Here is a 24,634-nt window from a genome sequence, read left to right as displayed (position 1 = left end):
GACAGTAGGGCTTTGTGTGTTCTTCCTTGACAGCCACACACAATAGAGAGTGTAGGTGTTGGATTTGGGGCTCTCTAATTGGCAAAGGTAGGTACCTTTGACAAATAGGGACCCTTGCATCTAGTTAGGGTAAGGGGGTACACTCCTAAAATAACCCTTGCTCACCCCATTGGTAGCTTGGCACAAGCAGGCAGGCTTATCTCAGAGGCAGTGTGGAAAGCATTTGTGAACACATACAGTAACCCAGTGATAACACTACTGATGGACACCACACAAGTTGTAGTTTAAAAATAAGTATTTTTATATAGACTTAATACAAGACCACAAACGACAAAAATCCACAATACTGTACTTAAACATGGTAGAATTAGCTTAGTTCTCTTTAGATGTTGAAATGCAACGCTTTGAGTACAATGTACCTTAGGATGCGTAATGCTATACAGCGAAAGTGTTGCAGGGAAGGTGATGCATCGGTTCCTTACACGCAGCAACGGTGATGCGTAGGTTTCTTACTGCTCTTCCGTGGCGGTGCGACTCGCAACGCCGTGATGCGTTGAAGATCCGGTGCAAGGAAACAAAGATAGCGTCTTCTTCTTGTTGCGACACGATGCGTGCACGCCCAACGGCGGTGCAGTGACTCAAGGATTCTTCTGAGCCATGACAGGCCCTGCAGCACGCTTCTCCGGTATTGGGAGATGCTTCTGCGATGTGACGCGACAGCTGCAGCGGCGACACCCTTCTCCAGTGATGCGACGACAGCGGATGCGGCGGCGACATGCTTCTTCCTGTGAGTCACGCTTCCAGCTCCTTGCGACACACAGTCCCTCAGAAAGCCCAACACAACTGCAGGCACTTCCAAAGAACTCTTGGGGAGCTGGTTGGTGAAGTATGTTGTCCCTGAGACTTCAACAGGAGGCAAGCTCTTTCTCAAGCCCTTGGAGATCCTTCACAAGTTGATGAAAGTACACACAAAGTTCCTCTCTCCTCTCTTTGGCAGTTAGGCAACCACTGCAGGCCAATCCCCAAGCAGCACTTCAGCTTAGGGCTAGTCTCTCCACAGTCTCTCTGGTTCTTCTCCTCAGCAAAAGTTTCTTCTTGTTTCCCAAAAGTGATCTAAAGTTCTGGGGTCTGGGTCCCCCATTTTATACGCAGTTTATCTTTGTTCTCTGAAGGCAGAGAGGCATTTGCCTAGTCCAAACCAGTTCTGGTCAGTCCTGGAGCACTCTGTTTACATGACTCCTTCTTTCCTTTTGCAGAGGCAGAGACATCAGACATACCACAGGAGGTGGGGGCCATCATTGTGGAGGGAAGGCACAACCCTTTTCAGGTCCGAGGGGCAACCCCTCCCACCCATCTGCATGTAGATCTCCCTATTCAGCCCTGTGCTGACTCACCCTGTCTCCTAGAATCCCCCAGCCCCTGTCACTCAAACTCCAGACAAGGAATACACAACCTAGCACAGGCAGGCTTGGATGGTTAGACAAGAAAATACCTACTTTCTAAAGGTGGTATTTTCAAACATAGAATGTTTAAACCAGCTTCGCTAAAAGATGTAGTTCAGGCATACTAAACTCGAATTTCTACCTGGTTCCCTGAGGCACCTGTCCAACCCTCCCAAGTAGTGCTGCTCCAGTCCTGGACCCTTAGAAATGGGCCTGAATGTGCTCTGATAACCCAGCTGGGGTCCCCATCAGAACCAACGGGAAGTGATGCAAAGCAAAGCCCCGCAAAGCCTCACCACATAACTGCCAGCCTCACCAGAACTGATATGAAGCGACCAAGTGCATAAAGTCTGCTTTCTATATTTTCAATAGGTGTAGCCAGGCTACTGCCAGGGCAATGGTGAGCCTTCACCTCCAAAGTGCAGTTACATCTGGCATGTCTGAGACATCATACAAGAGGACGCGATAAGCAAATGTGTTACAGTTATATTCCTATGGATCCAAACCTGGCTCCAACAGCGGCATAAGCTCTGGCAGGACCAGAGATTATGAACAATGTTGCAGTCAGTTGTTTATATCTCCAGCAGAAGAGGTTTTGGCTGAGACAAAACGCAAACAGCAATGCTGGCGAGCAGAGCCACCCGTAAAGGATCTTGAAATAGATACATAGATATATATATATGTTCAAGGTACGTGTATGTGGAGTTATGAATAGTAAATCCTTACCTCCCTCTGTGCACTTGCCTGTTTTTTGCCCTGCAGTTTTATGGTCACAATATTGTGAACCTGTCAATCTTTGGAATTTGGTAGTTTCTCCTACAATGATTTCTGTTAATTTCCACCCATGTCTCTGGCGGCTAGGTGCTCAGAGAGCCCTGTTTAAGGCCATAAGGGGCATATTTACAAGCCCCTAAGGCCACAGAAATGTCGCTTTTAATTATGTCCCTGTGGCGATAGACCCCTCGCCTTATTTACAAGGTGGCATTAAGCCTCTTAATGTGACTTAACACCACCGTGTAAATAAGGTCCCCTTTCATGCTACACTTAGCGTGAAAGGGGCGCGCAATGGGTGTTGTGGTGGAGTTCCACTGCAACACCCATTGAATTTGATGCTGCCTCCTATTTACAAGGGTGGCGTAAATAGGAGGCAGGGCCAAAATTAAGACCAGAGAAAACCTAGTCTTAACATGGCGAAACGAGGAGAAATGCTTTATTTCTCCTTGTTTGTGCTGTTTCTAAAAAATGACAACTTGTAAGTGTGCTGCACAATGCAGCACACATATAGAAGTTACAAATCGCCATTCTGGATTGCTTATGTGGAGGCAGGGACACCTTCCTTCACATAAACAATCATTCCCTCAATGCAGGCACTCTTGCACCATGGTGCAAGGGTGCCTGTGTTGGTGCTAGACAGCTTAATTTAGCACCAGCGCAGGAAGAAACGCAGTGGTGTGCCTTATTATTGTAAATACGGCGGATCCCAGCGTTTCCTAAAGTGATGGACCGCCGCGTTAATAATTTTGGAGCTAACCCGTGCTCCGACACTTTCTTGTACATATGACTCTCTTCTCTTCCACAAGGCAGTAAGCATCATCAGACTGGATAACCATAAAACTTCCATATTCGTTTGGTACTGTTCCATCTGTAACCTGCATTCTAACGCCCAACATCTGATGTTAGTACTTAGGTATAAAACAAAACATGATTTGTGGCCGATCCCTATCGGTCTTAATATTCGAAGCATGGAATGCCATGCCTCTATTCCTGCGAGTCAGTCTTACTATGAAAGATTCAGAAAAAAGTTAAAAACGTACCTGCTCAACGTAACCATTTAACTGTTTCTTGTTTAGTCTAAGACTTTTCTACTTCTTGCTTAGGGGTTGGCCCGGGAGCGCAAGAAAACAGCTTTTTGAGGTAACAGTTGCGCAATATAAATGACAGATTCATGCATTTAATCATTGATTCATTCAAGCATTCCTTCATCCAGTCATGTATTCATTCGTTCAGAAACATATCTACCAGCATCAAGTAAAATCCAATTAAAACTGGTCTACGCTAATTTCCATGAGGTAGGACAAGAGGACTAGATTAATGGCATGGGCTTAAAGTTCCTACGACTAGATCAGATAGGCTAGAAACACATCAAGCAGTTCTTCCATGGCTGCTGCTTGTCATTTAAATGCCTCTCTTCTTCTTTGAATTCCACAGATGTTCTCTTCTCTCTTCTCCATGTCAGTTGCTTTTTCTGTTGGTGACAACTCTGGCCAGCTGACTTCTTACCCTGTTGGCACAAGGATTAAAAAAAAGCTCGCATTTGCTTTAGCAACAGAGCAAAGCTGTGAGTTTGCTGCTATAGTCCAGCACTTAGCTCAAAGTATAACTTGGAAATTGACCTAATGTGTCTTCAGACCATTGACTCGTTTAATTGATGTTTGTGATGCTTAGATCTAGTGTGGGAAGAAGAGGTTGCATAGTGGATGTTGGTGGGGCTTTAAGACCTCAGACTCTAAAGGACCAAACACCGTCATGATAGGAGGGACTGACAGAAGTCTCAGTGGGTTGGGACAGATCCTATCTCTATAGGTGTGGCTTGAATGAGAGGCTTTACTTAGGGAGCAATTTTGCAGGGATGTAAGGATTTATACCTTCATGCGACCTCCACCTGGAGCTGATGCAGGGCTGATGATTGGGGGAGCTATGACCTTTAATTTTTTAAGTAATTGATAGAGCTATAGCAGCATTCTGTACTGCATATCAATTGTATAGTCCAGCTGTGATTTATAGGTTTATAATCAATGAACCAGTCAGAGAAAATATCCCAGCACTCCGGCTGTGTACGTGGTACTTTAGGAATACCTGAAAAGTTCTTCCTTGCAGAAATGTAAACGCAGGTTGATGGGCTGTTGGAGTTATGGGCTAACACTACTTTCAGCATGATTTTTGTATTTTTTCAACAGGAGTAGCTGTTTCCGAGTGAGCGGATTTACCTTGTTGCCCTCAAGTTCATATTTTCTCGGCCAGCTGTGGACTAATCGACTTTCTGCTGACAGTGCCTTGCAGACATTCAAAAGGATCACGGAGCAGTCCGCTTTCTCATTTTGCAATTAATTATCACTTGTGAAAATGGCGAAAGGCTTCTACATCAGCAACCTGCTGGCCATGGTGTGCATCTTGTTTGCCGTGACTGCTATTGCGACGATCATCGGGCTGTCCGTCGTATATTCTAAAGAGATGTATAAAAATATGAGACCAAGTCCCACCGTGCCTACGAATGGGACAGGAACCACAACAGCAGAACCCACCACTCCACAGCCAAACAACCCGTGGAACAGGAGACGGCTCCCCAAATCCCTGATGCCGCAACATTATGACGTGGAGCTGCAGCCCTACCTGGAGAAGAACTCCGAAGGCCTCTACATCTTTAAAGGGAGCAGCACCGTGTATTTTAGGTGCGAAATCGCCACTAACCTTGTCCTTATCCACAGCAACAAGCTGAACTACACAATGCAGGGCGGATTCCTCGTTTCACTGGCTGTCCCAGATGGATCTACTGCTCCGGGCATTAAGAGCACGTGGCTGGAAGTGCCGACCCAGTATCTGGTGGTGGAGCTGAACAAAGACCTAGACGTTGGTAAAACATATGTTCTGCACAGTCAGTTCACCGGGGAGCTGGCAGACGACCTGGCCGGGTTCTACAGAAGTGAATACAAGGAGGGGAATGAAACCAGGTAAGAATTTAGGTGTGTGTTTTACTGCTTTTTTCTTAGGATGTGTACAAAATGAATGTGCATCTATACAAGCCATGCATATCTTCTCAGTCCTTCAGTGAATTATTTTCATCTTGTAAAGTATTGACGCTTAAAAGAGGCACACAGGCTCTTCCATACATACGATACATACGATTAATTAAATTCATGCAGCTTCATTACGGATGAAACATGTCTTTTAATTCCTAAAGATTCTGAAAAATGCACTTGAACAATGGATAGTACATTACTTTAGAACTTTGACATTAAGCGGCGGTGGTAATACATTTCAATGTTTGCTGAACTCATATTTATGATTTGGCGCAACAGCACATATGTCGCCAGAAAATTATGCCAGAACCACCAGGAGAGGGGCTTTGGCTCCGCCCAGATGTTGGGAGCCAGGAGTACATGTTATGTTTGGGCAGAAGTTGTGTGCTTCCACAAAAAGTGTCTGTCCCCCCCCACAGCTGTGATCATTTTGTTTGTTTATCCAGCTGCCTGGGCTTGAGCTTCAACGGACTCACACGTGCCACTGTAATACTATCAAATCTTCTTAAATAACTAGATAATTTATGGTGTATGTCTGTGGCATCAGCACAGATGGGACTAGGGTAGTCACTGATTTATAGGTCTGTCTTGACAGTACATTCATAAGCCAGGCCTATTGGCATTGCCAATGCTTGTTTATAATGTTAACTTACAAACTGTTTTACTTGCAGGAATATTAGTTGATACTTTCAGCTCGATTTTGAGTTTAGTGCAGAGGTACTCCATCACAAACATGACCGATATCTCATCCACTTTATTGCAAGTGCCATAGGATAATACACTAGTAATAAGGTGGACGGAAAAGCCTCACATTTATGACTCAGTAACCCGTCTGCCAAACTCTTAAAAAACACTTAGGAGCTTAATACACCCACCTGTTATTGACCCAGCACTGGAAGCTTAATTGATTCTCCTTTTATTGATACAGCTGTGCGCTAGGACAATAAAAGATGGTGGGCAGGAGAGAGGTGTTTTCAGTCTCTCTCCTGCTCTGTGATGTGACTTTGAGCTTCATGCAGGCATAGTCTGCCTTCAAGAACCTCAAAATAACTGTGTCAAGCCTGTATAACAAGCATTTGCAATGCAATAGGTCTCGCATTTGCGAAATTTTAAGCTATTGACATTGTAAATTACAATGCCTTCTATTTATATGTTTTCAAAACCAACACTTAGGTAAAGGTTTGTTATTTACAATGCCAGTAGCTCAAAGTCTTGCAAATGCAAGACCTATTGCATTGGCAAATGCTTGTTCTGCATGTGTGTTCGGGATGTGTGATGTTAGACGCCTGAGTCACTAAAAGCTTGAGCCTGGCTTGGACTCAGCTTGAGGATCTTGTGGAACCTCTGCCCCAAAACAAGCCGAAAATGTATGGAGGAGATGTGGCCCAGTGGCTAGAGCTGCAACGTTTGAACATGGAGAATCTCTTGGAATCCCAGCCTTGACTCAGCACTCTTTGAAACTGGGTAAATCATTCAAACTTCATGTGCCTAAAAAAAAGATTTCACGTAGTCTGGAAGTGCTGTGAGGTTCATAATGTCCTTGGACAGGTTTGTGCTAATAAAACTGCAAAACTAGACATTTGGCTGCACCCCGACCCCCTCTAAACTCATACATCAATAATTGAACACAAAGCATTACCGTTTGATATGAAACAGATACACAGGTAGTGAAGCTACAAACCCTGGTCTCAATCCCACTTCTCTGCTTGACAAAACTGTGTGATCCTAAGCAAGTATATTATTTCACCACGCCTCCTTTTTCTTCATCAGCACATATACGAGCACCTTCAAATACCCGAATTCAGGATGTGTACCCTAAAAAACAAAACGAGTTATATAATAAGCTATAATGGTGCTCCGACTATAATAAAAATCGAAGCCACATATAGAGTGCAAAAGACAACTGACTTGCCTCTTAGCTCACTGGTGGTATGGTCTTAGGGGCGGAGGGGGTGGGTTGGTTGGAAATTAATAACTCTTTAATGCATTGGTATCATCTAATGTACCAGGGTGCGTTATAGAAATGCACACTTTTGACTTTCCAAGACATTTCAACACATGATATTTGTTGCATAATTTGCACGCCAAATGTTTTCAAAACGGCTCGTGCAGGGGCTCTTCGAGCCCAGCGAGACCCTTGGCTCAGCTCTCTTTGTTCATGTGCTGGCTGGCTGGTGCAACTCTAATCTACAGTCCCAAGACCCAAGGGGTGAGGCTCCGATTGCCACTTGAAGGCGAACACCTTACATCCCTGTTCTGGTAAGTTGACCACATGGCTGCTTGTCACTAGCACACCACTTTTCCATTCCTGATTTCCATTCGTTTCATGTCACAGTGCATGCTGGGATCTGTAGTCTTGATACATTTAAATTGAGACAATTGAACCATCACACCTGATAATTATACGTAAAAGCAAAGTGCTGGAATGCCAAAGAGGTGTCCTGGTGATCAGGAGCCCTCTGGTTACCGCTGGACAGGCTCCAGCCTGCCACCTACATAAGTAAAATACAGCCAGGCCCTGAGGATAGTAGGAATCTATGAGAATTCCGCAGTGTGAGCTTGACAACCAGGTCTCCTTTTTCAGCTTCCCTGGGTATTTATAGACAGATGCGTGTCATTCTTTCTATACCTCACATCCTGTTTTAAGGTTTTGTTGCATCCTACAAGGCAGCTGGTTGAGTTAAATGTTCACCTCTGACATGCAAGTTGTACCGCAAATTATAAATCTGAATCCCAGCCCGACCTGCCTTATATTCAGGGCTTATTGTGAGCCAGTGCGGCCACGGCCATTATTTTCACTCACCAGGTATGGACCTAGCAGGACAGAGAAAAAAAAACCATAAATGGGGAGGTAGAGAAAAACAAAAAAAACAAGCTGGCTCCGTGGAGCCGATGGGGGGATGGAAATTGAAAGCATGCGATGCGCGCGCTGCCAGCGTCCGGGGACAGGAGATGTGTACGCGTACGGAGTGCACATCTCCTGTCCGTACGCCTGCACATCTCCTGTCCGCGCGTGCCATCTCCTGTCTCCCTTCCACACAGAAAGCGGCAACAATAGAGGCTCGCAAGGCGAAGCAGCGCATGCGCTGCATTCGCTAGCGAGACCTAAAAAGGAGAGAAAAAGACTGCTGGAGATTTTGACTTACCAAGGATGTCAGTCTTATGGTCTCCTTTCGTAGTCTTTCTACTAGTCCTCACACCGGTCCTTCTTTTCGTTTGTCTCCCAGTGCTTTCTTCCTGCCCTTCCTCCTACCTGTCTGTCCCTGACAGTCCTCCTCCTTTGCTTTTCGGCCTCTACCCTAGTCCCCATTATTTCCAGTCCCCCTTTCCCTCACCGTCTATGGCCATTTAGTATTCCTTTTCTACTTCTCCTCTACCCCTGCGCGTTACTGAACAACCTGAAATACATATTGCTGTTCTCCACCCTCCTTACATTAAGATGGGAGGAGGATGCAGGGGCACATTAACAACTCTCTCCAGCAGTGTATGTCATGCTGAGAAGCCGCATGTCTGGGTGGTGTCAGAGAGAGCTCACATTTTAAACTGTTTTGTGGAACTCTCTGTGGCATTGGACATCTCGTTCTGCACCACAAGCTTGCTGTTCGTAACTGGTTTGCTGGCTGGGCCACTTTGTTAGTGACAGGTACATTTTCTGGCCGTACATATTACCACACATTTTGCTTTTTGTGGTCTAAATTTATTTTATTTTGCAGCCTCAAAATGTTCCAAGTCATGTTGAGATGTCTTAAGGGGTCCCATAACAGCTATGTACTAATAAGCAGTTCAGGAATCTCTTCAACCACTTCCCAAAATGAGCTATTTGACATCAAACTGAAATTGAATTACCTGTATAAATTGATGTAGAGCTTGACACCAAAAATCGCAGTCTTTCTCCCATGAACACTCTCCTACCAGGGATTGATTTCCAGCCCCCCCCATTAGATCTGACTTGCACTTGAAAACACCTACTCCTACAGAGTCTAGCACATACACCAGTCCCAATGCTTTGTAAAATTATTCCATGCATATTGTATGAAACACATCCACATGTGAATACTCTCTGATCAAATATCCCACAACACATTCTATTACCACTATCTCTTGAATTCTTAACTGCAATCAATGATCAATCTGCCTATTCAACCTTAGAAGAATCACATCAGCCCAGTGACTCATGTCCTACATGACAGGTCAGAGGTGAAGGTTTTTGGTCTGCATCCACCCTCATTGAAGACTTTAACCTTGAAGCTACTGCACTCACAAAGCCTTGGTTTTGCTCACCCTCTATTCCACCATATTACTGCTAGAATACAACATCCTCCACCTCAATACATCAGAAAAAAGTGGTGGAGATTTTCATTTACCCTAAAGGAATTCCCTTAAATACAAAACGATTAACTCAATAAATGACACTGCTCATTCCAAAGCTGCACAACACAACACCAAAAACAGGAAGACAGAACATCTTATACCCGTAACCTGGCAGCGTTGGAGTTTCATTAATGGTGTCCTTGACTTTTGCACCGATTATCTCACCTCTTCTTGTGATTAGGTTTTCCATTAAATTTTCAACTACCACAAAAAAGGTAAAGGCCCCCACACATCTCTTCATAAAATCTTCCTATTGGACAACAGCCCAAAGTCAAAAATCTGATGCAGCGAACCAGAAATATGATTTTTCAAAGTTTTAGATGTTTCTAGCTCCAAAGAGCACCAAGCACCAACCACCAACCACAGGTATCTGGTGGCGCTAGACCTGGTCAAAGTCAAAAGTTAAGGCTAACAGCAGTGAAGCGCAGGTGGGATACAGGGACCAAGTTCATTCCCATGGAAAGTTTACCTTCTGACTTAGTTGTTTTTCTGGAGAAATGTAGGCCTGGGCAGAGTTTGCGGAGTCGTGCTACGTGAAACTCACCAAAGTGGTAAAGAAAAATCAGCTGCTCTATGCGAAGTTACGCAGCTGAGCGGAGGTTTCCGCTGCCACTGTTTGCGTTGCATTTTTACATCATATTCAACACAGTACGTCCTCATGTAAAAAATCATGCACAAATGGCACAACGCAGTTTGCATGGATGCAGCCATTGTGTTTTCTTACTCTATTCATGGTGCTGAGCCTGTTTTTGAATCCCTCCTTAATCTTTTCAATCCTCCGCCCTCCTAATTAATTTGACCTCTCATTTTTATTTGAGGTGTTAGTGTGTGTTTTTGTATCTGTGTATTTAAAATTTTTTAATTTTTTGGTGACTTTTTGTATTTTTGTTTATTTTTCCTTTATTTCCTTATTTCTTCCTTCCTTCCTCCCTCCCTTCTCCAGTTTCTTTTCTTTTTTAACCTACCCAGTGTCAAGGCAGAACAGGGTGACCAGGGAAGTGGTGCTTCCAAGCCCCCCTGAACTGCCAGCAGCAGGCACTTTCCTTGAGGGCGGAGGTGCACCAAAGGGTGCAGCCTCGAGCAATCTTTTGTGAGGTGGAGGTAGCAGCACTAGTCTTTTTTCATGCAGTGCCACCTCCACTCCATGCTTCCAGCAGGCTGCAGGCCTGGATGTGGGTATACCCTGCTGGACTGCCGGCTGTGTATGGGAAGAGTTCCCAGGTGTAAGTGACGCACCTGCCAAGTCCAGTGCACCACTCAGCAGCTGATACACCACTGGGCGGATATCCTAGACCTGGAGCAGGACCTGCACGACCTGCTAGGCATTGAGATTGTGGGGCTCGGTGAGTATTAATTATTTGTTGTGTTTGTGTTCTATGATTCTAACACTTTTTTCCAAATATTAGGCTGCTCACAGTCAGAGGTAAGATATGTTTAAATTACATTAAGAATATTATTATGTGATCTAATTTGAACTAGGCACGTGCTCGGCACTACGTACTCCTCTGCACTCAATTTGCTTGATTGTTTCAGAATTTAGTGCAGACATCTCTATCCCCTATCACCATAGTGAATTAGTGTTATCAGTGAGTTATATTTCTCTGTGACTTTCTTTATGTTGCTTGTACTGTCCCAAGCACTTTCACATTGATGTGTAGTACTTGTATGCATCTATGCCATAAATGGAGACTGAGTAGGTCTATAAAGGGTATTGAGAAATGAGAATAGAATCAAATCTCATTCATTGTTATGCATTAGTTCCAAAAATAGTTTTTCTTAAGGAAATTTGGAATAGGGATTTTGGGATTAGTATGACCAACTCAACATTAGTCAATACTAGTACTACAGGCGAGCTGATTTAGATAAGTAGAATGTTACTGTGTTTCCTTGTCATAATAATTTTGTGGAGAATAACTATACCACCATTCTTTTTTTAATCTTCTTTATTCCTTACATCATGACCCAAGGGCAAGAAGAGGGGCAGGGCAGAGAGGGGTCAGAAGAGTTGGGGAGGAGGCACCAACCACCAACACCAATGCTGAGGGCTCTGCTCAGCCCAGTAAGTATTCTTGTTTTTTTTTGTACTGTCCTCTTTTTTTCTCAACTCCCTTATAGAAATTTTGTTTAATTTCTGCTATCCCTGCATTATCTTTTTATTTCATGTTTCTTTTTTTGGTAGCTGACTTTGTACGGTCTTTATTAGTCTTTACTTTTCTTCTGCTTTGTTGGTAATCTTTCCCTCTCACCTATATACATTGTGGTACTGCAAGACTAAGAACAGAATTTTGGTACTACTGTGACGATTGCAGGCCTAAGTAAGCTAATATTCACAATGTTTGCTTGCTGAGAAGGCTTTTTTCTTGCTCATGCTCTAACAGTTAACAAGAGAGTGGCCATGGCCAGTGACCATGCCCCGAACCCCCAATATTGTGTTGTGTAATTCTTTTATTCAGTATACCAGTAGTCCCCATGATAATGCAGGATGGCTGGAAAGTATGAACTCTCAATGCATTTGCCAACCAGCACCATATGTCTTTTATTGACCATTATTATTATTCCACCACTTCATTGCACTTCAGTGACTCAGAGTATCATCATCCTAGACTATAGCTGTGCCCCTCCATTACAAAAAGCTTTTGGTTGGGTTCACTACCTCACTTTTCTAACATTGTGAAGCAACACAATTCCCAGCATGATATTTTTGATAGAAGATGCTGTAGTGCTAACCAAACTCTGGTGATGTACTGCAGTAGTTTTTTTTATTTAAAAAAAAAATAAGGGGAGGTGTATCTGGCATCTAAAAATGTATAATGCTTTTTTGTAGCCACATAGAGGGTTGCTGGCTCAAGTGCTGCTGCAGGAGGAGAAGGGGATTCAGTTTGAGGGAGAGAAGTACCTGCAGGGATGGGTGGTAGTCAGTTACATTCCTTGCTTATTGACGATTACTATTATACTCACTAGCTACTAGGGTCTCGGTATTGCTAGTGATCAGGAAGCACCCACTTTACAAGCAACAGCAGTGGCTGAGGTATGGCCTCTTCTATTGTCAACTCAACAAAAGCTCACATAATGAACGCTCAAAATAATGGCTTGAGGGAAGCGGGAAAGAACAGAGGGTTAAAAGAAAGGATGGATGAAATGGTATATAAGTGAAATGATGCATGGATTTGCAAAAGCATGTGTGGGTGGATATTGGGTTAATGGATGGATGGGTGAAAGGATGATTGAAAGAAAGGGTGGATACTGAATGGAAGGATTGGAAATTTGGATGAGAGAAAGTGAAGCTTAAATCATGGTGGCTATGGGTGAATATAATAGGAAGAAGGAAAGGATTGCTTGGATGAATAAACAAGGGAGCTCTTCTGGAAATGGCATGTTGCTTACCCACTTTGTTTACTTTGTTTTATGGTTATCAAATCTATGGTTGAAAGTGGGGGTATTTTAATTTTTCTTCTAATACCTTAACCCCTTCTCTGTGGGGGTAATTCTTCCGCTGTGCCGGGGGGGGCACCCACAGCGCCCCGGTGCTGATGACGAGCTCAGCTTGTCATCAGCACACGAGCACCGTGGCTGATGACGAGCTCAGCTCGTAATCAGCATGGGAGGGGTTAACCCACTGTATTTGTTAAGTGAGGCAGATATGTATCCTGCCCATTGTCATTCATCACCCCTTCTTGTCCATGGCATTTCACCACTCATGACCGAAGTCCAGCATGGTTCAATTTGTGACTTCAGTTGTGGCTGTGCAATGTGTGTCTGCTTCATTTAATGCTGCATTTACAAAGATTTCTATGCATTGCAAACCAAACACACAGGGTGTGTTTCCCTTTGCCCACTTTGCCCACTTCACACCTTTATTGTTTCCTAAGTTCCTCCCCCCCAGACTACCAAAAAATTGAAAAATTCATACTTGATGTATGCCACATATTTATGGCCTTGTGAAGTGATTCCACACTAATATTTTCATGGTTTCCCATAGCAGATTTATTTTATGCCTGTTCAAATTTTTATATTTTGACTTTCACAGATTATAGTGACCAAATAAGCCAAAGCTTAGGCACATGACTAATTGATCATCACTGAAACCCCTCTATTCTATAGCAAAAACTCTGCCTATCCATCTAATCCCTCTACCTTACCCTGCAGTAGAGTAAGTCAAGTTTCCTTTCCTTACTATCCAGCGAATTAATTTCTTTGAAAAATTTGTTGTGGTGTGCGAGGCCAGTGAGTATGGTGGGACTAAGTACCTGATTTGATTTCAAGTTTGACTTAGGGGACACTCTTTGACGAACATGTTAAGTAGAATCTATATAACCCATCCATTTCCCTGTAGTGCCATGCATCGTTTTCCCACTCGGCTACTTGTGACAAACAGGATAATAATATCTGCATTTCATACGTGCTGTGTGTGACATAGCATCTTATTTATTATTCATCTGCTTCTTTAGAGTCAGGGTAGAAAGTGAAAGGCATTTGGAGAAGAGCAGTGCCATTAGAATTAAAGATAGATAATCGTCCACTACATATGCCTCAGCTGCAGACAGTAGCAAAGTACCCAACGTGCTGAATAGCACGCCTCCATTAATTTAGCAACTTGTACTCCTTAGTGCATAATGCCTTACTCATTAATGAGAGGTGAATTATGTTAATTTTTCCACTCAATGTGTTACTAGAAAAGCATAAAAAAGTCAAATAACTGATTTTTTTCATCTGGTGTTATTCTGTCTTAATTCTTTTCTGCCAGTTAGTGCTTTTATGTGAGGAATGTGTGGGCAAAGCATAACATTGGTCTTCTTATTCTCCTAATCATAATCATATTAAATTCAAATGGCCCTTGGGATCCAGAAATGTGCCACCAACTACTTAATTTTAAACAAGTGTTTGGTTACAATTTGTCTTTTTTCTTTTTGGTTTTCTCAATATAGCTATTCACCAGGTAGGAGATATTGGTCAGGCTGTGAAAGCAGAGGCTGGAGACCATCCAGTCTGAATGTGGCGTCTGGTGGCCCTGGAGGAAGAAGAGTTTAAGTAGCAAGCCAACCCCAGCCTTCAGTTTCCCTGGTATTACATCACCGGGGCCACTGCCAGCTATCAGGGGCCCTGCCTGCCACTACTGCCACCCCCTTCTACTTGGACAGACAATTTCAGCTTTGCGTCCTGCTCGACCGCATTGAAAGCCAGATGGGGAGCAAAGCCTGCACCAGCTCCAGACCCATATGGACAACGCCGTGTTCTAGGCCCTTTAAAAAAGATATTTGGGTGGGAGGGACTTCTTGTGGGTAGAGACGGAGGGATGGGAGATGGACTGGGTATATTTTTCTTGGACCTTTGCTTGGACATTGGGTGGGGATGGTTCAATTTGTTTTTGGGAGAGGGGTTGGGCCTTTTGTGGGTAGAGAGGATGGGGCTTTTAGTAAAATATTAAAGGGGAAAATTATTTTACCACACTCTGCGCCTGAAGTAGTTTATTTGTGTTTTACTTTTACTTTGCACTAGGGCCTTTTTGCGTAGCCTGTTTTTTAAATCTGTTTATAAAAGTGTATACCGGTTAGCTATAGTTAATTAAATACCATTGCTTTATGACCCTCTACAACTATCTTGACCACTAGGGGGGATGTTGACAAGACCTATATCGCCTACAACAATCTAAATAAACAATTTCTTATCTGCAGTGGTAGTTAATTGCTTACTTAGTAGCTTAACAACTTCATTTCACTCCATATTTCTGTTACCTGAATATAGATGAAGCAATAACAGGAAAGGCATCAAAATGTCACAAGCAAGGTCCCAGTGCAATCCAGGTGAGCTTTACAAAAAATTTAGACCAGACTACTACATGACCCAACAAAGAATACCTGTTAGTAATAGAATATCAAAAAATAGAAACAATAACTTCTTCTGAGCAATGGGGAACTAGTATTTAATTAAAACTAAATTTATGAAATACTAAAGTCATGAAAAGTGGACTAAAAGTCTGGATGTGACAAGAATAAGCGGTTATACAGCACTAGGCCTGAATGATGAAGCTGATGACTGATATTCTTCTGTATCTAAAATATGGATCACTTTTATGTGTGGATGGGTAAATGGGTTCAGTGTGGGCTATTGCTTAGTTAGGTAATAGCAGATCCTGCCGTGAGTTGGTGTCGCTTTCACCACATCCACCTCACCAAGTGTGTAATCCATTTATGGTGTAAATTAAGTCACACCTCAATAAATCACATATTCCGGAGGAAGAGGGTTATGGATTTAATGGATGGGGAAGGGGATTTGGAGAAAGGTATGATAACGACAAACACTACACAAGGACAATATTTTTCTGGGAGATGAGCACTGCAGCACATTATCGTTATCAATCGAAGTAAGCAAGGTAATGAGTAGGACACTGTACACTTATATGCATTGCAAACAATCCTTCTGCCCCAGATAACCAAGTTATCAGGTAACTAAATGTTCTTTCTTCTAGGTTTGAAAAAAGTAAATTATGGAGGAGTGACCCACCCAGTGCTAAAAATAGGATTGCTAAAAGAAAGAAAAATGATTCTGTGTTGAAAATTGGGTAGTGCATTTGCATTCCCCTAGGGAATGTTCATCACTCTTGGATGCCTGTCAGGATCGGTCCGATAGACAAGCAGGAGTATTGAGCTCACCTTCCGCCTTTCATTCATGCAGGAGACGAGAAGGAAATGGATTATAAAACAGAAACTGTATTGTAGAGTCAAGGAGCTGGAGAGAAGGAATGTCAGCTTCATGAGGAGTGTACCAAGAAGACTCATTGGCAGATCAAAAACATGAGGACTCTGAGTTTCAAATTTGCCACCAGTGCAACACACACACTCAGCAGCATTTCCCAAATCAACACACTTCTTTCCATTATGCATAGGTGATTACTAGGCATCAGAGACATATTTTCCCTTTGAATTCAATAAATTCTTTCCTCTAGCAGTTCATGAGGTGGTCCCGCTCTGAGTTCTTCCATCCTCCCCTCACTTTGAGTAACTCCATCCCAATCCTGACCAAGCAAGTTAGACATGTAGTGCAGTGCTGTTGAAGATCAAGTAGAGAAACAGAATTGCAGTACTTTGTATATGTTTTTGTTTGTTAACTAAAGTGACTTGTCTGGTCTCTGTAGAATCAGAAAAATGGAGAGGACCCTGAAAGTAAATTTAGCTAAGTGTGAAATGGTCAATCACATCCAGGAAAAAAGATCACCCATCATTCAGGCTCCAACATTTTTAAATCAACTCAATCAAGATTACAAATTACAGTTGAATACCTACTGTCTGCCACAATGTGAATCATCATTCTCACTCATAATCACTCAATAATAGAATCATTTGTTGGTGCAATAGTTACTTGTTCCAATTCAAGCATGGTGGTGGGTAGACAATTGTATCTCCTCTTTGATGCAAGCAACATATTGGAATTTGGCAGTCTTGTCAATAAAACTATCTTCTGGGATATCCCTTCTAGGTGATGAAAAAAAGAAGGATCATAGGAGTAGACCGTACATGTTACTTTTCGCTAAGTACGTTTGTAAAGGCCAATCATCTCCAGGAAAAATTATCACCCACCATTCAGGTCCCAAACATTGCAAATCATCTCAACCAAGTTTACAAATTGCAGTTGAACACCCTCCATCACTGTTTGCTACCACATGAATCATCAATCATCACTCACAATCACTCACTCATTGTTAGAGTAGTTGTAGTTTCCTCTTCCAATCTAAGCATGGGCAGGTTAGGTAGTAGGTACACAATTGTATCTATGACGCAGGCAACACATTGGAATTTGGTATTGGCACTCTTGTACATCAATGATCTTCTGGGAAGCCTTGCTAAGTGATGCAAAAAAAAATATAGGCATGCAAGGGAGGCAATTTCATGAAGGAATTATGAAGGCTTCTTCACTGCACACTGGTCCAACTGCAATCTGGCAATATATGTGACTAACAAATGTGGGGCAGCATAAATCTGATACAAACATAATGTTCTACTAACTACTTTTTTTTTGCAAAGAACGAAGTTCAACTAGTAATAATTAAAAAGTTCCATGGTGGCACTGACATACTCAGTCCGAGAAATAGAATTTATTCCCAAACTCAAGTGGTTCAAGTTGGTCAGCTAACACATTTAAATCTGACCAGCATTCCACCTCCTCCTCCTGTGCTGTTTCAGGAACTATGTAATTCTGCGGAATGAAATGTGGGTTCATTTTGAATTTAGTCCATCTCTCCACATTTTGAGGTGAGAAACTGGTCCTTCGGTGAGAAACTGGTCCTTCTCCCTGTAACAACTGCCGAAGCTGCACTGAACATACGCTCAGCAGACACACTGCCTGCAGAACAAGCCAGATACTTTTTTGCCAGTCTGTTGAGCTCTGACCAATGGCACATCTTCCCATACCAATACATCAATGGGGTTTGATCTACATAGACCTATTTTGGATCATCCAGATACTCCTGGAACATCCTCTAGATGGTCATTGGTACTGCTACTTGCTTGACCACATTTGCCATTGCCTCTGCACCGGACGTAAGCCCTGCCATTTCATACCAATACAATGCAGAGGTTGAGTCCGATCCTTCTGTTACTGTTGTTACCGATGGTCTGGTGGCTGGTGTAAGTGGCTGTTGTCAGACAAGACTGCCCTCTCTGGAATTTCAAGGCAGCACCCTAAAAATGCAGGGTGGGACTCATAAGTTCCAGCCATTCTTCTTCCAGGTCTCTGGCTTGCTTAACAATCCATCTCTTGTATTTTTAATAAAAAAGAATGAAAGTGGACAGAATTTTATTGTACAATGGATCAAGTAGTCCAGCACTGATGTACTCTTTTGACAAGGTGATGTCATGTCTCAGCCTTATATTTTAAGCCAAGTGAAGGATTAAGCTCTCAACCAAGACATGTGATTCTGTGCTTTTGTTCACACCTTCGACTGCAAACCTTTAAGACATATTCTTTAGCTGGTCCTGTAGCAGCAGAAATGGGATAGCTTGGCCTATCGTACTGTCCTCCTTGCTAACTTTTGTGTAAAAACCTCTAAAAGGAGTAGCATCTGTGTAAGGCATTGAATAGGCCCCATTTGTCTGCATCCATCGTCATAGCTTTTCCAATTGCATCCCCACCTCTTTGAACGGCATAGACATTGATCTATTTGAACTGCACAAACAGGCGTTGCAACTTGTAATAGTTCAAGTTCCAAAGTGTTGGCACCTCCTGTATCAGGGCTTTAACCCCTTCCCTGTGCCGTGACTTACACCGCGGTGCATGGGGGCTAGAGGTCACGCCATCATGCCTCACTGGCGGCGTCTGCTCATGACGATGAGTTGCCGCCACAACCCCTCACTCATTAATTCACCCGCACAGGCGGGAAATTAAAGTCACGTGGAAGGAGCGGCAGCGGCATGACAGCTCCATGCCTTCATGAGCACACGACTACTGTGACACATGACGGCATGGAGACGTCATGAGCACTGACGTGGTTAACTGGTACTCCAGTAGCACGCTTAATAATCCACAATTGCTTCCGAGATTTAAAAGAATAGCTGAAATGAGTGCAGATTCTTCTGCAGGTGGTCAATATGTTGCTGACTATGTCTTCTTTTTTGAGAAAGTCTTGCACCACCACGTTGATGCAGTAGTCCGAACACAGGACCCCGAAATAGCCACCAGATCCAGGTTGCAGTATCGCCTGAAAACTGATCCACATGTCTGTTGTCAGGTGGATAGTGTGAACAACACTTTGCAACAAAACTTGTCCATCCAGTTGCAGCAGATGCAGTGCTGGAACAGAAAATCTGGCAAAATAGGTTCAAGCAGGCAGGGCGACCTCCACGCCGCTGCTCGTCACCTATTTGCCCCTGCTGCTTCAGTGTTTCCTGAGTTTTTTCTCTTCTTCTCCATTCCCGGACGCCAATTCCCCCGCCCCCCCACCGCTCCCGTTCCGGCCCTGTCCCGCTGCTGCTTCCCTGCGGCCCGCCCCCCCTGCACACCCATTCGCCTCCCCGTTCCCGCCTCCCAGCCGCTCCTCCCTCCCAAGCCACCTCTTATACTGGCCGAGTAGCGCTAGCAAGAGCAACCTTTGACCCTGCTTGCAGGCAGGTCGCCCCTACGCCGCTGCTCGTCACCTGATTGTCCTTGCTGCCTCCGTGTTTCCTGAGTTTTTTTCTCTCCTTCCCCCTGCCCATGCGCCAGTTCCCCCTGCTCCCCACCGCTCCTGTTCCAGCCTTTTCCCGCTGCTGCTTCCCTGCGGCTCCGCCCCCCTGCACACCCATTCACCTCCCCGCTCACTCCTCCCAGCTGCTCCTCCCTCCCAAACCACCTCATAAGCAGGCCGAGAAGCGGGAACATGAGAACCGGGCGTGCCGCAGGCGCACCTGCCCAAGGCAAGCCCATCTGTGCCCGTCCGTGCCTGGACGGTGCCCAGCACCAGAACCCCTGGACCCCATGAACGCCACAACACCAGAATCCACTATGACGCCAGCATCCTCCACGCACTCAACACCGGCCGAAACCACGCCTGCTTCCAGGCTGCCACGAAACAGACCCACGGACCCTTCTCCTGCCACACCTGCAGCTTCACCTGTGACAGAACCACCAAACATCCAAAGACTGGACCCAACCACCTCCGCTGCATACTCCTCAACACCCGCTCCGCACGCAAACACGCTGTCGAGCTCTGGGATCTGCTCCACACCTCCGCCCCAGACGTTGCCTTCCTGACCGAGACCTAGTGGAACGACTCCTCGGCGCCCGAAATCGCCATAGCCATCCCGGACGGCTACAAGATCACCCGCAGGGACCGCGCCAACGGAATCGGAGGAAGAATAGCCATCGTCCACCCTTAAGGTCGTCACCCATGCTGACGACACTCTCAACACCGCCGAACACCTGCACTTCCGGATCCACACGGACCCCAACACCACCCTCAGAGGAACACTCATCTACAGACCACCCGGACCCCGGATCAGTTCAGCGACTCCATCGCCGACCTCGCCAGAACCCACGCACTCGCCTCCACGGACTACATCCTCCTCGGGGACCTGAACTTCCACATCGAGAACAACAACAACGCCAACTCCGCCACCCTGATCGCCAACCCCGCCAACCTCGGCCTCAGACAACTCGTCACCACACCCACCCACGCCGCTGGCCACACGCTTGACCCCATCTTGTCCACAGGCTCCCACGTCGCCTTCGACCACACCACCGAACTCCACTGGACCGACCACCGCTGCATCCATTGCACCTTCAAGAAACCAACAGCGCACCACCGCACCCAACAGCTGCCTCCCGCTGCTGGAGCAAAGTCACCAAAGATCAGCTGATCACCTCCCTTGCTAAGCACCCACCCACCGATCCCACCAACCCAGACGCAGCAGCCCGCATCCTCAGACAGTGGATCGATGACTGCAACAACACCCTCGCCCCGCTCAAGAAACCCTCCAACAGCCACGCCAACAAGAGAGCCACCTGGTTCACCAACAAGCTCCAGGCCTCCAAACGCGCATGCGGGAAACTGGAGAAGACATGGCTCCACGAACGCACACCTGGCAACCGCCCAGCCCACAAGGACGCCACCTGCAGACACCACCACCTCATCAGATTAGCCAAAAGATCCTCCTTTAAAGACCGCTTAGATAACAACGCACACAACAGCAAAGAGCTCTTCAGCATTGTAAAGGAACTCTCCAACCCCTGCACCAACACCAACAACACCCTGCCCTCACAAGAACCATGCAACTCACTAGCCTTCTTCTTCCACCGCAAGATCGCTGACATCCAGCTTCAACACCATCACCGCACCGACTACGCCAGACTCCACCCCCCCTGTGAACACCACCAGCGCCAACTGCCTGACCTCCTGGTCCAACGTCAATGACAACGAGACATGCAAGGTCATGAACTCCATCCACTCAGGATCACCGTGTGGCCCGTGGCCACACCACGTATTCAACAAAGCAGACGCTGCCATCGCACCCCAAGTACGGAAGGTCATCAACATGTTATTTTATGTTACATGAATTTATTGCACACAAGGATACTCAGAAGTGTCCCGCCACGTGTCTAACGGGGTAACATGGTGAGCTTCAGATAAAAAGATGGGTTTTCAGCTTTCTTTTAAAAACCACTGGATCATGAATAGTGCGCAGAGCCAGCGGGAGAGCATTCCAGGCAATAGTTGACTTCACTGAGAAGGAGCCACCACCCATCCTCTGCCGCCTAAAGCGTGGGACACGAGCCAGGAATAGGGATCCGGAGCGCAAAGGGTGCTTAGGTGCATAGAAAGACACCCGCCTCTGTAGATAAAGAGGCCTGCATCCATGAAGCGCACGATGAGCTGTAATCAATAGTTTAAACTTTACTCTGGCTGCTAACGGCAGCCAGTGATATAGACGCAACAGATTCTGTACACTGTCCCTGGCTGACAGCCCCGACAGCAGTCTAGCTGCGGTGTTCGGAACCACCTGTAGCTTCTTCACTAGATAGCTCGGGATGCCCGAAAAGAGGGCATTTACATAATCCAGCCGGGACATAATTAACGCCCATGTAATTGTCTGTCTTGCCGCATCTGGCAGAAGGGGAAAGAAGCTTCTAAAAGATTTAGAAGGGTCAATGGGGTAGGAGTGCCTCCTCTGGGCTTGTTACTGCCGCATTATCAACATCTCATTCGAAACAGCAACATTCCCGGAAAGCTGGAATCATGCCGAAATCAACGCCCTCCTCAAGAAGCCCAAAGCGGACCCCAAGGACCTCAAGAACTTCCGACCTATCTCCCTGCTCCCGTTCCCGGCAAAGGTCATCGAGAAAATCGTCAACATACAACTGACCCGCCACCTGGAAGACAACAACATCTTGGACCCATCCCAGTCCAGATTCAGACGAAACCACAGCATCGAGACAGCCCTTATCGCCACCACAGACGACATCAGGCGTCAACTAGATAACGGCGAAACATCAGCCCTCATCCTCCTGGACCTGTCGGCCGCCTTCGATGCGGTCTGCCATTGCACTCTAAAGACACGCCTCCTAGAAGCCGGAATCCAAGAGAAGGCTCTTGACTGGACCACGTCCTTCCTCTCTGGCAGAACCCAGAGCCTCCGCCTCCCACCCTTCCGATCCGTAGTCAGTAACACCATCTGCGGCGTCCCCCAGGGCTCATCCCTCAGCCCGACACTGTTCAACGTCTACATGGTGCCCCTTGTACAAGTGGCCCGCAATCATGACCTCAACATCAACCTATTTGCAAACTACTTGGATTTAGTAGGCATGGAGAAGCAATGAGAGTATTACAACGGATTCATCCCCATTAATAGCAATTGCGGTAGCAAAATTTCTGGGATGGGCCTGGTCTATTCGGGCAAAGGCACTTTCCTAGGACTGATCATGGACCTAATTATCTTAATGTTAATCTTGTATTTTATCTTCCGACAATGAACGGGGTAGGAAATATTTGAGGAATATTGTAGATATATGTACCTATCTTATCATTTTTAACTCAAGCATTATCCGGCAGTTATGTGAGGTTTAATACTTTCTTAAACTGTTCTTACAATTTGTAATATTTATTATTTTAAATTGTCTGTATATGTATGTTGTGCTTTTATGACAAAACTGTTGAATAAAGCTATTTTGAATTGAATTGACCTCAACATCATCTCCCACGCCGACGACACCCAGCTCATCCTCTTCCTCACCAAGGACCCACGCACCGCCAAAACCAACATCCACGAGAGAATGAAGGCCCTCGCTGACTGGATGAGGAGCAGCCGCCTGAAGCTGAACTCGGACAAGAAGGAGGTCCTCATCCTCGGACCCACCCCCTCAGCCTGGGACAACTCCTGGTGGCCGAGCACACTGGGAACAGCACCAAAACCCACCGAACATGCACGCAATCTAGGATTCATCCTCGACTCCTCCCTCTCCATGTCGAAGCAGGTCAACGCCATCTCCTCCTCATGCTACAACACCCTCCGCATGCTCTGCAGGATCTACGAGTGGATCCCCACCGAATCAAGAAGAACGGTGACACAGGCCCTCGTCAGCAGCAGACTGGACTATGGCAACGCACTCTACGCAGGAATCCCAGCCAAACACCTACGACGACTATAGCGCATCCAAAACGCCTCCGCCCGACTGATGCCAACGTCCCCCGCCGCGGCCACATCATCCCCCACCTGAGAGACCTACACTGGCTCCCCGTCGACAAGAGGATCACATTCAAGTTCCTCACCCACGCAAACGAAGCACTCCACAATGCCGGACCAGCCTACCTGAAAGGCAGACTCAGATTCCACACCCCCACCCACCAGCTCCGCTCCGCCAGCCTCACCCTCGCAGCTGTCCCCCACATCCAACGAACAACCTCCGGTGGCAGATCCTTCTCCTACCTCTCCGCCAAGACCTGGAACACCCTCCATACCCACATACGGCAGACCCAAGTCCTTCTCGCCTTCAGAAGGCTCCTCAAGACCTGGCTCTTCGAGCAGTAGCAGCACCCTCTCTCCCCCAGCGCCTTGGGACCCTTACGGGTAAGTAGCGCGCTTAACAAGTACTCTGATTGATTGATTGAAGTTGGAATCTTCCATTTTGGGCAGATGGCTGCCACTAATTCTAAGAATCCCACTCCTTCCACAAAAAAAAAAGGAGGAAGTCCAGTATTAACATTTTTTGCCAGCTTCCCATTGTACAAACGTGCCACTGGGCGGTTGCATTTGTAGGGTCCCTCCTGCCTAAACATGCCCTAATAGTAGCCTGTATTTTTTTATTCTTTTCTCGGGCCCGACTTAGTGCGCATTGTGGTGGGGCAGTCACTGTATGCCCTGGTGTCTCCTTCTGACTCTGAGTCTTGTGCCTTTGGAAGTCGCTGACCTGGGTGATTCTGCTGGCGCCCTCCTGGGGACAGGGCTTCTTTGTGTAAGGATGTTACCCTCTACCTCATCATCACCTACCACAATGATTCGACTTGTCGCTGATGTTCTCCGGCTCACCTCACTATCACCACCACAACCACGTTCAGCAATT

General features: G+C 45.7%; 1 protein-coding gene across 4 annotated transcripts in view; it reads left to right on the top strand.

Annotated features, from left to right (window-relative positions):
- The window catches only part of LOC144824122 (aminopeptidase Ey-like), an 836,887-nt gene that overhangs the window by 278,211 nt on the left and 534,042 nt on the right, over positions 1-24,634 (top strand). For all 4 annotated transcript variants that reach the window (XM_078683237.1, XM_078683239.1, XM_078683235.1 and 1 more), the window contains exon 2: positions 4,400-5,170. In XM_078683237.1, coding sequence (XP_078539363.1) covers positions 4,566-5,170 — 605 coding nt within the window. In that variant the 5' untranslated portion in view covers positions 4,400-4,565. The remainder of the gene's footprint in view (positions 1-4,399; positions 5,171-24,634) is intronic.

This window comes from Lissotriton helveticus, chromosome 3_1 (assembly GCF_964261635.1).
Source record: "Lissotriton helveticus chromosome 3_1, aLisHel1.1, whole genome shotgun sequence".
Classification (NCBI taxonomy): Eukaryota; Metazoa; Chordata; class Amphibia; order Caudata; family Salamandridae; genus Lissotriton; species Lissotriton helveticus.
This window is presented reverse-complemented; position numbering and strand designations above follow the sequence as displayed.